This window comes from Papio anubis, chromosome 12, assembly GCF_008728515.1.
Source record: "Papio anubis isolate 15944 chromosome 12, Panubis1.0, whole genome shotgun sequence".
Lineage (NCBI taxonomy): Eukaryota > Metazoa > Chordata > Mammalia > Primates > Cercopithecidae > Papio > Papio anubis.
Window position 1 is genome coordinate 9,175,050 of NC_044987.1, and position 15,148 is coordinate 9,190,197.

Below are 15,148 nucleotides of genomic sequence, written 5' to 3' on the forward strand. Positions count from 1 at the left end.
TGAAGCATTCCACGGGGGTTTGGGCCCTTAGAAACAGCCTGTCCAACTGCCTGCCTGACTTTATCACCTTCTGCTGGGAAAAAGTCCAAGGAACATCAGCCTCATATTCTGTGGGAACAAGGGTCAAACTGCCTCATTATGGGAACATCTTACCAACATCTTCCCGGGCAGCAAGCCATATTGCCCAGACCCGTCCTGCTTATACCTACAAGTACCCCAGCCTGTAAGAAGCGGTGGGCACTGGCATTAAGCTAGTCCCCCACCTCTGTAGGTCTTATGCTAGACAGAAAGCCTGGATTTGATGTAGAGCTGCCACTCTCTCTTTCTTTAACTCTCACCTTCCTTTCAAAATGTAACAATAAGTACATCTATTCTAGATTTAGCATTCAGTGGTATATAAAACAAAGTTGTCCAAGAGAGCTGGGCAGAGAAGTGGCAAGAAATGGAAGCTACCAGATCTTTGAAACTCGATCCCCCATGAGTTCTAGTTTTACACCAAGTGGATGCCTCACTGCATCCATCTTCTCAGCTTGGTCACCCGTTTGGTAGAAGTTGCAGCTTGAAACACAGCTTTCTACTGTCTCTTGACTTCTTTACTCTGCCTGTATCTGTGTAAACTCTCCTCAGTTACCCATTTGAGATTGCTACCTGTTTCCTGCTAAAACCATGGCTGATAAAGGTCTGTATGAAAAGACTATTTACAGAAGTGGGCAAGGTTAAGGAAACAAAAAAAAAAAAGAGGGAAGTTTGGGCATCCAGGTCTTAGCAACAGCAGGAAACCATTATCATCCCTAGGCCTAAGAGGGCAGGGGGAGAAAAACATATTACTATAGCATGGATGAGAGCTGGAGCCATGGAAGAGAGGACACCCAACAGAAGCTGTCATGTAGTCTCAGCCAGTGTCAACTGTGGCAGGAAGGGAATAGGAAGAACAAATATTCCAATCTCTCTCTCTTTCTCCCCATTCCTCCCTTCCCTCTTCCTCTCCCTCTCTCTTCTCCCCTCCAGTCCTGTATAAACCCAATCTGAAGCCGAATTCAGCTAGCATTCAGGTGATAAAGTCAACAGAGGTCAGCCTTCCAGGGTACAGATCAGAGCCAAGAAAGGCTGATTTAGAAAGCCAAACAGAAAATAATCAACAATCACACTTCATCATCAAAATCACTTTTAAAGAGAGTAGATATCTTTTAAACTTTATTACAAAAAAAATATGCTTTTTGGTAATACTTTTTTTTTTTTTTTTTTTAAAGATAGGGCACATAGCCCCAACACACCACCCTGCACACAGAAAATACTCATTGGTCTTCACTAGTGAAATAACCAATGGATTGCTAAGGGCCAACTTGCCTGAACAGGCTACACAAGAATCTCAGAGCCCAACCCATTGTGAAGAAACATGGGCTACTTCTGAGGTTCTAGAATTCCCAGAAGCTCTGCTTCTGCACTGGGAGCTTTTGCTCGCAGTTTGCTTCATAGCTCTGTGAAGAAGCTGTGGCCCACACTAGGATCCCCTCTTTTCCTAAACCGAGATGAACATGTTTCTCTTACTAATGAGTCTTTATCTCCTTGGATCTGCCAGAGGTGAGTGTTCGATCTAGGCTTCAGGTAAATACAAAAGGGGTCTCCCTTAAGACATTTCAGGCCTTGAAGAAGGAAGACCAGTCTCTCAGTCATCCAAACCAATTTGAGTCAGAATCAAGAGCAGCTAAACAAGTCCAACTCTGAGAGCTCCTGAACCATTTGATTTCTCTAGTCACAGCTTTACAGTCAGAGGGTCCCACTGGCCTGGCACAGTCTTGTTTCTACTTATTTTAGCCACTCAACATTTATACCTGATGCTGCATGAGATGAAAGAATAGGCTTAGGGGTTCTGAAGAAGCCCAATGAAGGTCTGTCCCACCAATTAAATGTGAGGGATCCTTGTGTGGTTAATGTGCCAAGGAAAGACAGAGATGGGAAGATGTGATGTGTTCAGAAAACAATCTCAGAACACGACAGAGCTATAGGCCAGAGACTTCATAAGTCTCTTCTTCATGGCTGTGTTCCATCAATCCAGTTTTCTGTATCACCTCTTCTTTCGGGATCCCCCATTCATGGTGTGCTATGTTCCCTCCTGCCTCCTACAGAAGAAAGAGGCCATGAGCTCTGGGCTTTTAGTGAAATAACAATGTATTTTCTATAATGATGAGTGTCAGAGGTTTTGCTTTTTGCTTTGTTAGACCTTCAAAAATTGACTCAAAAACGTAGATACACAGCTACCAGGTGATAGTATGTGCCAGTCACATGGTGACACAAGACATAAACTATAAGATCAAGAAATTAGCATGATTTTTCATGCTCCTTCCTATATCAGAAACGCTTTATCAAAACTTTTGTTAATTATTGAAAAATCAGTCGAGTAGACAGCATTTATGTGATAAGTTTAAAAAATAAAAACCTCCTAAAAGCTTTACTAAATCTTACCTTTCCTTTATCAACATATTCTCACCCTAGTCATTTAGAATGTCATTGATTATAAGTACTGCACTGTGCCAAGAAAAATGTATCTATCACAAGATTCTTAGAGTTTGAGTACTCTGGGGTTTTAGACTACCTCAGCCTCAAAGATCCAGTAATTCCTCTCAGCTTTTGGCTAGAATTAAATAACTTGGTTGTTGTAGTCTACTTGTCTACTCTAGGTGGCTCAGTTTAATTAAAGAATGATAATCAAATTACCTGTTTGCTGCTTCTGTTCACTTAAAATACACTTAAGGAATATTTGTCTGACAGTCAATGATGAGAGACACGGTGGTTCATGCCTTGATCCCAGCACTTTGGGAGGCTGAGGCGGGTGGATCACTTGAGGTCAGAAGTTCCAGACCAGCCTGGCCAACATGGCGAGACCCTGTCTCTACTAAAAATACAAAAATTAGCCAGGCGTGGTGGCGTGCACCTGTAATCCCAGCTACTTGGGAGGCTGAGGCAGGAGAATCACTTGAACCTGGGAGGCAGAGGTTGCAGTGAGCTGAGATCGTGGCACTGTATTCCAGCCTGGGCAACAGAGCAAGACTCTTATCTTTGAAACGAAAACAAAAACAAAAACAAAAAAAAGACACGGATTAAAGGTAGAAGAAACTGGCCAGAAAAAAATAACCATCTAAGAGTTCTGTAATTCTCAGTGTGTGGTGGGAAGAAAAGAAAAATAAAATTCATCGAGTATTAGGCAATGGTGCACTTCACAATTAATTTATCTTATTAAGTACTCAGGACAACTCCATGAAGTGAATGTAAATGGTATGTCACAAGGATACAATTCATACATATGTGTGTCTATATATATATATATAAATAAAATATGCCTAGATTTTTTTTATCTTAATAGCTTATAGCAACTTTGCTCTCTGAATCCCCAACCTACATGGCTTGGGGAGTGAGTGTGAGAAAAAACTTGACATTACCAAATACAGGTGACTTAATCCCATCTGATAATTTTTGTGGGCTCATACTTGTCATCTTCTAAAGTTTACCCTGTCCAAAGGTTAACTCCTCCACCCTTAATTTAGGTTACAGATACTCAGGTATTGAAAACTACTTGCTTTCTCTCTCCCTCTTCTATCTCCACTCTTGTCTTTCACCCGTAGAGGAATGAGAGGGAGGGTTGGTGGTGAACTTCTGATTCCATCAGTGATGTTACCTTGACTTCCTGATGCTGACTTTGTCAGGGAGCCACATTCATTTTCCTTCAGGTGCTTTTGGTACAGGGATGAGTGGATTCTCCTACGTAGTTCTTAATATTGGGGAACTTAAGATTCTTCCCTTCAATCCCAGAGGTGGCCTCTTTGTGTTTCACTAAACACTTCTGTCCTCCATGGCCTTTTGGGGTACTTAGTTGATTTCTCTCAACATCTGCAGTCTTCAGGTGCCTGATCTAGGCCCATAGGAAACCTAGGAGTCTCATAACATTAGCCTAACTTCATAGGAAGATAGTCTTTATCCCAGTGTCTCTCTCAGCTTCACCATCTCTCTTCTGTTCCTTCTCCATCCCAGGAACATCAGGTCAGTCTGATGAGTCTTCTGGCTCCATAGATCATCAAACTTCAGTTCAGCAGCTTTCAGGTGAGTTCTTTTCACTTGAAAACCCTTCTGATGCTGAGGCTTTATATGAGACTGCTTCAGGCCTGAACACTTTAAGTGAGCATGGTTCCAGTGAGCATGGTTCAAGAGAGCACACTGTGGCTGAGCACACTCCTGGAGAACATGCCGAGAGCGAGCATGCTTCGGGTGAGCCTGCTGCGACTGGACATGCAGAAGGTGAGCACACTGTAGGTGAGCAGCCTTCAGGAGAACAGCCTTCCGGTGAACACCTCTCCGGTGAACAGTCTTTGGGTGAGCATGCATCAGGTGAACAGCCTTCAGATGAACAGCTTTCAGGTGAACATGCCTCCGGTGAACAGCCTTCTGGTGAGCACGCCTCAGGTGAACAGCCTTCGGGTGAACAGCCTTCAGGTGAGCACGCTTCAGGTGAACAGTCTTTGGGTGAGCATGCTTTGAGTGAAAAGCCTTCAGGGGAACAGCCTTCAGGTGCACCAATTTCAAGCATATCTACAGGTGAGCCACGTTGGGATGGGTGCCAGTCATTGACTTAAGGTGGGAAATGGGGAACACATCAAGAAAACCCAATTTTAGGGAAGGAGTGCAGAAGAAAGAATTGTTAACACTTCACAAATAGCTCTCTCGAAGACTCTCTAGGTTTCTTCACAATCATACCAAGAGGCAGGATCTAAGTTTTGTGGGAGCCTGAAAGCTAAACGATATGGAGGGCCCTCTATAAGAAAAATAAAACAAATACAAAATGCCAGTACCCCTCCAACTTCACTCTCCATAAGAAATTATGAATACACAGCCCTTCCAACTTCCCTGGAAGGGGCTCATGAAAGCGCAGAGTTCTGAAGACTAACCTTCATTAGCTTTATGCTAACCCTGCCTCTTAAACCATGTTAGAATGCTGTAACTTTACAAATTTGGTAAAGAGATGTGTGCAGCTGGTGGTTCTTTTTGTTTGAACTTGGAATGTAAAGCTATTTTCTGTTAGATCCCGAAATGAGTTCCTAGGACAACTGCTAGTCTGTTCCTCTTAATTAAAAGGGTTTGTTCTGGGAAAGAAAACAAGACCTAAAGTTTGATGCCTCAAGTTATTACCAGACATAGTTCACATTTCACTCTATTGTATACATATCATTATTCTAAATTTTCAGATGAAAGAGGCGAATGTAATATGTCCAATGTCACATGGCTAGAAAGTGGCACACCTTGGATTCAAACTTAAGACTGTGCAAAGCCCATCATCTTTCCCCTTCTTTATGCTTCCCAAACTGGGGGATTAGCAGTAGAGATAGTAAAAGAGACAACATGGGACGTATTTCAAAGAGTGTGCCGTTAGTGACCTTCAGTAAGGGCAATTTGAAAATGGAGAAGGACGCAGACTCTTCACGGGGTTTGCAATGTTAGAGCATTCTAACATAGCTTATTAATCGGTCAACTATGACTCCAAGTGTTTGTGCCTTGTGGGTGAGAGTATAGTGGGGAGTACAAAAGGGAGATGAAAATCACACATAGGTTTTACTCCTACGGTGTCACATGACAGAGGGCATCTAACGATAAATGCCCAGGAAGTCAATGTGGATATGGACTGAGGTAAAAATATTAGAGAGAGACATTTGGGATTCATCAGCAATGAGGGTCAGAGATGAAGAAGTAAGAATGACGGAATTTTCTCTGGCACAGGTCTATCAGACACAGGGCCCTCAGATCCCCAACAAGAACTAAGAAATAAATGTGTAGTATCCATGCCACCTATTGCCCATTACCCCTCCCAGATGTGAATCACGGCTACACATCTGGTCCACAAAGAAATGTCACCAGGCTTATCTTAAATTTTCAGGCACAATATTAAATTGCTACACATGTGCTTATATGAATGATCAAGGAAGATGTCTTCGTGGAGAGGGAACCTGCATCACTCAGAATTCCCAGCAATGCATGTTAAAGAAGATCTTCGAAGGTATATGGGGACTTCATGAGGCAATCTCTGCCTAAGAACACATCAACTTACTTCTGACAGGGGGCAGTTGGAGTGACAGGGGCCCAGGAAAGAATCAAGGAACCTGAAGATTCAGAACTTTATTTTTTCAAGGACTAAGAACAGAATCCCTTGCTGGGCGAGGTAGCTCATGCCTATAATCCCAGCACTTTGGGGGGTCAAGGTGGGAGGATCACTTGAGGTCAGAAGTTCCAGACCAGCCTGGCCAACATGGTAAAACCCCATCTCTACTAAAAATACAAAAACTAGCCAGGCATGGTGGTGGGCACCTGTAATCCCAGCTACTTGGGAGGCTGAGGCAGGAGAATTGCTTGAACCCAGGAGGCGGAGGTTGCAGTGAGCCGAGATCATGCCATTGCACTGCAGCCTGGGAGACAAGAGTGAAACTCCAACTAAAAAAAACTAAAGAAAGAAAATAAAGAATAGAATCCCAGGTTGAGAGGAAGAGATACATGCCCTTCCCATTAGGCCTAAGAGAAGGCAGGGAGACTAGCTGTCTCTTCCTATTAAAGCAATGTGTCGATTGCCCCATGAGCCATTGAGACACTGACTGTAAGCTACAGCTATATATTCCTGGGACCGAGCACAATGTAAAGTGTATGGTAGGGATTTAGTAAATACTGAATGGATAAACAAATAAACAACTGTCTACAAGTCTGTGTTCACAGGTTACCAGACCTGTCCGAGTATATTCCCACACCTCTCCACCCATATTCTCAGTTCCTCATCCCTAAAATAAGGGGTCCTGGTTATTTCCATCCCAGGAACCACACTGCCTGACTCCTCTTGTAGTTTTTCTTCTCCCTCACTAGAAATGTCATTTTCCCATTTCTACACGCATGCATTCATCCACCATCACTCGGAAAACATTAATGACACGTACCATGAGCCCCTACAGAAAGATGACTCAAATATAGACTGTGTACAAAGAGATTATTATGTTATAATGTAAGAAATAAGAAATAATATCACAAGGGAGAAAATGGTGTCTTAAGAAAGGCACGTATAAAGTGCAGAGAGTTCAGGGAAAGAGAAGATTAGAGGTGTAGAGAAGTATGGGGAGAAGGTGGTATTCAGAAAAGGCTTTGGGGGAACATTTACGATTTGGGCCAGTAGTCCTCAATCTTGTTTGCACATTACAATCACCTGAGCAGCTTTTAAAAAATCCTAATATTCAGGCTACACCAAAGCAATTAAACCGGAATCTCTGGGGATAGAATCCAGGCATCAGTATTTTTTAAAAGGCTCCTAGACAATTCCGATGTGCAGTCAAGATTAAAGAGATACTGATTTAGTCATACAGCAATGGTTGATGGGTATTCCAGAGACAGGGAATTATGAAAGCTAAAGTCAGAAAAGTGCAGGATGTAAATAGGAAAAAGAACAAAGAATTTTTCGAGGATGGTGAGCAGAGACATAGAAGATAAACTTGGAAAGGTTGACTGGAGCCAGTTGATACAAGAGCTTCAGTGTCAGTTAAAGAGTTTGAATTTAATAGTTCTCCTTTATTTATTGCTCCCAGACAGTATGATATACATTTTAAAATACACTTTCTCATTTAATCCTCACAAAGTAGGAATTTTTTATTTCTGTTAACAGAAAGGGAACAAATTTAGAAAAGAGAAACAGCTTGCCTAGACATGTTACTAGGACTAGGCAGAGCCAATAGCCCATCCAGGTTGGTCAAAGCGCTTCTTCAGGAAGATTACCTTAGAAGCAAGTTACAGTGGACACAAGAGAACCTGTTAAAGGGCTATTGTAATGTTTCAGTAAAAGGTAATAGGAGTGACTGATGGAAAGACGTATTAACATCTCTCCCATGTCTTTTCACTCATTCTGCATCCCTGTTTACACTCTACACTTACTCTAGCTACGCAAGTCACCATTTCCTTAACAGTTTCATGTTTTCATGTTTTTTCTCCAATTATGCTTCAGCCTGAAATTATCCTCTTTCCCTTCTATACTAATTAAAATGCTACCAGTTCTTCATAGCTTAGTTCAATATCACTTCCTTCCTAAGAATTTCCTTGATAATATGCCCCCCTTAATCAAAATACCAAAATTAATCACTTATTTGCCAGCATAGCATATAACATGGTTTTTCCATTTCATGTCATAATTGGCTATTTTTTTTTAAATCTCTCTCAGCTCTTGACATCAATGATGTTATTAATCTTTGCATTCTCCAGAGTCTAGCATAGTTCCTTACTAGGTCCCTTAATTTTTTTTTTTTTTTTTTTTGGGATGGAGTCTTGCTGTTTGCTCAGCCTGGAGTGCAGTGGCATGATCTCAGCTCGCTGCAACCTCTGCCCCCAAGGCTCAAGCGATTCTCCTGCCTCACCCTCCTGAGTAGCTGGGATCACAGGCGCCTGCCACTAAGGCCGGCGAATTTCTGCAGTTTTAGTAGAGACAGTGTTTCACCATGTTGGCCAGGCTGGTCTCGAACTCCTGGCCTCAAGTGATCCACCCACCATGGCCTCCCAAAGTGCTGAGATTACAGGTATAAGCCACCACTCCCGGCCAAATGTTTGATAAATGGAAACTGAGTGACAGAAACAACCTAGATTACAAGTAGAACTGACAGAACTTCACAACAAATTGGATGGAAAAAGCAAAGGGAAGAATCAGAGATGACAGAGGTTTTGAAGGAGTGGTATAGGAAGTATATAAAGGAAACTCACAAGAACAAGCAGGTTTGGGGAGGAAGGTAATGAGTTTCATTTTGCGCACAGTAAGTTTTAGATGCCCTTAACATATTGGCATGGAGGTGATCATCAGTTAGCTGGTAATGTGAGAATTCAACTTGGGAGAGCAGAAATAATTGGATCCAGAGGAGTAGATGAGCAGTGGGGAAGACCTCGTCAGGAGCAGAGAGTATCAAGAAGGGGTATAGTTTCAGGCCAGGTGCAGTGGCTCACGCCTGTAATCCCAGCAGTTTGGGAGGCCAAGGCAGGTGGATCACAAGGTCAGCAGTTCGAGATCAGCCTGACTAACATGGTGAAACCCTGTCTCTACTAAAAATACAAAAATTAGCCAGGTGTGGTGGTGCGCCTGTAGTCCCAGCTACTCAGGAGGCTGAGGCAGGAGAATCGCTTGAACCCTGGAGGCGGAGGTTGCAGTGAGCCGAGATTGCATGACTGCACTCCAGCCTGGGCGACAGAACGAGACTGTCTAAAAAAAAAAAAACGAAACACGGTGTAGTCTACACTATGATATGCAAGCAAAGAGGTTAAAAAAAGTCCTGAGAAAAGGCTGCAGAATTTGATGAATAGATCTCTATGACCTTTGAGAGAGAAGTTTCAGCATAGTAGGGTCATGATTCCGTGTGTGAGGGGCCAAGGTGAAGGGATAGGCAGACTCTGGGAAGGCTGTAGTGAAAGGAAGGATAGTGCTAGGAGAGTAGCACAATTAAGAGAAAGTATTTTAAATTTGTATCCTTGTAAACCAAAAGGAGTCCATTGAAAGAGACTGATAAGAAAGGAGTGGGCAACTGACGGGGGGCAAGGTCCCAGAGGAAGCAAAGAGAAGAGGAGAAGGGATAATGTACAAGTGGAGGTCTTGGCCATCCTGCATGGAGACACTGAGCATCACAGATAAAGGCTAAGGTTGGAAGACAAAGAGGACAGTTTTCTGCTCACTAGTCTGTCTCTGTTCCTTTCAGGTGGAAAACTCCAATTCATGGTTCAAGGGTGTGAGAACATGTGCCCATCTATGAACCTCTTCTCCCATGGAACCAGGATGCAAATTATATGCTGTCGGAATCAATCTTTCTGTAATAAGATCTAAAAGCCTGGGCCTTTGCTTGTTTTGACTCAGGCAGTAAAAAGTCTCTATCATTCTATTTGGCTCATTTTATATTTAGTTCCTTCCCCAGTCAACAACTGACCACGTCTGCCTCTGCCTGAGCATTAGGATGCTCAAACATCCTATCTTTCTTCTTCTATTCATGCTTTTATCCATTCTTCTCTGTCCTATCTTCCCTGCTCCAACTCTATCTCTCAATATTCCTGATTTTTTTTTCCAATAAACTTCACATCGTTAAAGCACACAGGCTCAAGACAGACTTTTTTTTCTCCATTAATCTAGTAGTAGGGTCAACATGCAGCTTCCTTCCACGCTGACACTAAAGTGGGTGCATTTTGTAAGCATTCTATATTTATGAAAGTAAAGGAGTCTCCAAGGACAGAGACAACAAAGAGGAATGCAAAGTAGGTATTAATCTTTTACAGGGTGTAAACAACGTTGCAGGTACTTCTGACACCCCTACTTTTCTATCCCTACACACTCTTCCATTTATTATGGCATACAAAAACTCAACACTTCTTTGGCTCTTGAGAGTTTCCAGTCTTCAGTAGTCCACTACTAACGTAGTAATAGTACAATGATTCCTTATTTGCTATATATTATAGCAGTTTATAATGCTTAAATAATTTTTTTCACACACAATGTTACTGAATCATCTATTCAGGACAGGAAGGCAAATGGAAATACTAAACCGTCCCTCACTCATATAAGTGTTATGTTCTTCAAGGTGTTTTCATATACATGGTCTCATCTGATCCTCAGGAAAGAGCCCAAAGGGGTAGACAGCAAAGATGGCATCATCCTTTTTTACAAATAAGGGAATGTGACACAGAGATGTTTCCTTTATTCATACTCCCTGTTGTTCCAAATTTACCAAGGTTACAGAGCTAGAGAGAGTTATAGGCAGATTCCACAACCAAATCTGCATGACCTAAATCTAAGCCGTCTCCACCACAATGAAAGTAGCCAGAATGGTTCTAAGAACCCTTAGAACAGTACAAGAAGTCAAGTCAATTTTACCATACATAAAATTTAAAATTTTAACATATATACACATCATGACCCCTTCCCAAAAATATACTGGTAACAAGCTCTTCACTGGCAATAATGGTAAACTGGAAGAAAATGGAACATCTTCAAACTTCCGAATGAAAATTATTTTGAACTTATACCCATATCCCTAGATAAAATAGTATAGAAAAATAAAATCCCCAAACCAGGAACTAAAATCCCAAATGAATTTTCAACTTGGCCAGAAGGGAAATGAAAGCTTGCCAACATCGTCAACACTAATTTCTCTTCCTTTGAAGGGAGAAGATAATAGTCTATTAGGTATAGGTGATGAGAGAAAAATGTAAGTTCAAACATGTTGTTAAAATTTAAGGAGCCAGGCATGATGGCTCACATCTGTAATCCCAGTGCTTTGGGAGGGTGAGGCAGAAAATCATTTGAGATCAGCTTGGGCAACACAGCAAGACCCCATCTCTATAAAAAGTTTAAAAATTAGCTGAGTATGATGGTTCATGTCTATAGGCCTACCTACTTGGGAGGCTGAGGTGGGATAATCACTTGAGCCCAGGAGTTCAAATACAGCCTGGGCAACACAGTGAGACTCATCTTAAAAAAAAATTTAAGGGGCCGGGCGCGGTGGCTCAAGCCTGTAATCCCAGCACTTTGGGAGGCCGAGGCGGGTGGATCACGAGGTCAGGAGATCGAGACCATCCTGGCTAACATGGTGAAACCCCGTCTCTACTCAAAATACAAAAAACTAGCCGGGCGTGGTGGTGGGCGCCTGTAGTCCCAGCTACTCGGAGGCTGAGGCAGGAGAATGGCGTGAACCTGGGAGGCGGAGCTTGCAGTGAGCCGAGATCGCGCCACTGCACTCCAGCCTGGGTGACACAGCGCGAGACTCCGTCTCAAAAAAAAAAAAAAAAAAAAAAATTTAAGGGTAGGAAAATTCTGGCTTCCATTTATAGTGGAATAATTTGAAGTAACCCTCTCACAGATAACAATTATATGTTCTGGACAAAACATAAAAAAATGATTTGAAAGCTCCTCCAAACCACTAAAAAGAGAAGATGTGTGAGCTTATGCTTGAGGTTACTTCTCAATCCATGCATCACAGGCTGGCAAAAAGCCACTGGTTTGAGGTTTCAGAGAACATAGGTTGGGGCTAGCAGAGCAGCTGCAAAATTAGGGGGTACTCCCGAAAAGAAGACAGCCACAGAGAAGCCTCTAAATGTGAGGATAACCTCTGACCAAATTCTTGTCTGGTCACTGACTCCAAGAGGCTCAAAAACAATAACATCACGGCCGGGCGCGGTGGCTCACGCCTGTAATCCCAGCACTTTGGGAGGCTGAGGCAGGCAGATCATGAAGTCAGGAGATCAAGACCATCCCGGCTAACATGGTGAAACCCTGTCTGTACTAAAAATACATTAAAAAAAAAAAAATTAGCTGGGCGAGGTGGCGGACACCTGTAGTCCCAGCTACTTGGGAGGTTGAGGCAGGAGAATGGCATGAACCCGGGAGGTGGAGCTTGCAGTGAGCCAAGATCATGCCACTGCACTGCAGCCTGGGTGACAGAGCGAGACTCCATCTCAAAAAAAAAAAAAAAAATCTGAAAGCTGAAAAAACAGGGCAGAGATTTTAGCTTCTGTCCACATTAAAGGAGACAGACCTAATGGAACAAAAGTCAGTACTCTTCAGAGGAACATAAAGAGCCCAGAATCTCTACAATTCCTCATTTACTATGTCTACTATGTAATAAAAAATTGTTATACATAGAAAAAGCAGGGAATTGTGACCCATAGCCAAGAAAAAAAGCAGTCTATAGACCTTAACCCCCAAATGAATCACAGGTATTGGAATAAAGTGAACAAAGGCAATAAACAGCTATTACATTCAAGAATGTAAAGGAAAATAGTGTCATATGAATAAACAGGCAATGAATCTTAACATAGGTACTGAAACTATAAAAATGAACCAATGGAAATTATTGTATTTATTGTACTAAGAAGTGCAGTAATTGAGAAAAATCCCCACATGGTTTAATAGCATATCGGAGACCATGTTTAGTCACCAGATTTGAAGACAGATCAATAGTAACTATCGAATCTGAAGAACACAGGAAAAGAATTAAAGAAAATAAAGCTTCAATGAATTGTGGAACATAAATAATAAGACATTGTAGTCAATAAGAAAGAGATGAGACAGAAAGAGGCATTTAAATAAATAATAACTAAATTTTGCCAAATTGGGTGAAAAACATAAACTTATAAAGCTAAGAAGCTCAATAAACCCAAGCCAGGATAAATACAAAGAAATATACCTACGCACCACTGGGCGCAGTGGCTCATGCCTGTAATCCCAGCACTTTGGGAGGCTGAGGCGGGTGGATCACGAGGTAAGCAGTTCGAGACTAGCCTGGTCAACATGGTGAAATTCCGTCTCTACCAAAAAAATACAAAAATTAGCCAGGCGTAGTGGTGGGCACCTGTAATCCCAGCTACTCGGGAGGCTGAGGCAGGAGAATCACTTAAACCCAGGAAGTGGAGGTTGCAGTGAGCCGAGACCGTGCCATTGCACTCCAGCCTGGGCGACAGAGCAAGACTCCATCTCAAAAAAAAAAAAAAAAAAAAGACATTATTAGAACTGATAAAATTCGAATATGGACCTTGAACTAGACAATAGTGTTATATCAATGTTAAATACCCTCATTTCTGTTAACTAAACTAGGTTGTCTATGAGGTCTTTTTATTCTAAGGAAATACATATTGAATTAATTAGATATTAGCAACTGAGACTTAATGATGAGACTTAACTGAGACTTAATGATGGGATACATTATTTGGACTAATCCTTACAATGAAAATAGTAACTTAAAAATCAGCCGGGTGTGGTGGCTCATGCCTGTAATCCCAGCACTTTTTGGGAGGCTGATGTGGGTGGATCACTTGAGGTCAGGAGATCGAGACCAGCCTGGCCGACACAGTAAAACCCTGTCTCATCCAAAAATACAAAAATTAGCGGGGCATGGTGGCACGCACCTGTAATTCCAGCTACTTGGGAGGCTGAGACACAAGAATTGCTTGAATCTGGGAGGCAGATGTTGCAGTGAACTGAGATCATGCCACTGCCCTCCAGTCTGTGTGACAGAGTGAGACTCTGTCTCAAAAACAAAAAACTTAGTACTGGAAGTCCTAGCCAGAGCAATGAGGCAAGAAAAAGAAATGAAAGTCACTCAACGCCGGGCGCGGTGGCTCAAGCCTGTAATCCCAGCACTTTGGGAGGCCGAGACGGGTGGATCACGAGGTCAGGAGATCGAGACCATCCTGGCTAACACGGTGAAACCCCGTCTCTACTAAAAAATACAAAAAACTAGCCGGGCGAAGTGGCGGGCGCCTGTGGTCCCAGCTACTCGGGAGGCTGAGGCAGGAGAATGGCGTAAACCCGGGAGGCGGAGCTTGCAGTGAGCTGAGATCCGGCCACTGCACTCTAGCCTGGGCGACAGAGCCAGACTCAGTCTCAAAAAAAAAAAAAAAAAAAAAAAAAAAGAAAGTCACTCAAATAGGGAAAGAAGTCAAACTATCTCTCTTTACTGACAATATGACTCCATACATAAAAAACCCTGAGAATCTGACACAAGGCTCCTGGAATTGACTAAATAAATGTACAACAATCACTAGCATTTTTATAAAACAATAGTGTTCCAGCTGAGAACCAAGTCAAGAGCACAATCTCATTTACAATAGTCATAAAAAATATGAAATACCTAAGAATTCATCTAACCAAGAAGGTAAACGATACAAGTTCTCCTACTGAAAGAAATCAGAAACAACACAAATAAATGGAAAAATATTCCATGCTCATGGATTGGAAAAATCAATACAGTTAAAATGGCCATAATACCAAAGTGATTTACGAAGACAACACTATCCCTACCAAAATACTCATATCATTTTCCACAGAATTAGAAAAATTTATTCTGAATTCATTTGGAACCAAAAAAGAGCCTGAATAACCAAAGCAATACTAAGCAAAAAGAACAAAGCCAGAGGCATCACACTGCCTGACTTCAAGCCATACTCTAAGGCTACAGTAATCAAAACAGCATGGTCAAAAACAACAGAGGTCGGCGAGGCTGCAGAGAAAAGGGAACACTGTAGCTGGGAATGCAAACTAGTTCAGCCACTATGGAAAGCAGTTTGGTGATTTTGCAAAAAACTTAAAATAGAATTATTCAACTCAGAAATCCCACTACTG

The 15,148-nt window shown here is 42.1% G+C and overlaps 1 protein-coding gene across 2 annotated transcripts; it reads left to right on the forward strand.

The window, feature by feature from the left end:
* Positions 1 to 1,188: 1,188 nt before the first annotated feature.
* On the forward strand, positions 1,189 to 10,125 carry ACRV1 (acrosomal vesicle protein 1). Of its 2 annotated transcripts, none has more exons than XM_009187605.2 (4): positions 1,189 to 1,581; positions 4,027 to 4,587; positions 5,921 to 6,040; positions 9,741 to 10,125. In XM_009187605.2, the coding sequence occupies exons 1-4, from the start codon at positions 1,530 to 1,532 to the stop codon at positions 9,863 to 9,865; spliced, it is 858 nt and encodes a 285-aa protein (XP_009185869.1). In that variant the 5' UTR covers positions 1,189 to 1,529; the 3' UTR covers positions 9,866 to 10,125. The 2 variants fall into 2 exon arrangements, with proteins under 2 accessions (XP_009185869.1, XP_009185870.1); XM_009187606.2 differs by having other exon boundaries at positions 4,027 to 4,485.
* Positions 10,126 to 15,148: the final 5,023 nt, after the last annotated feature.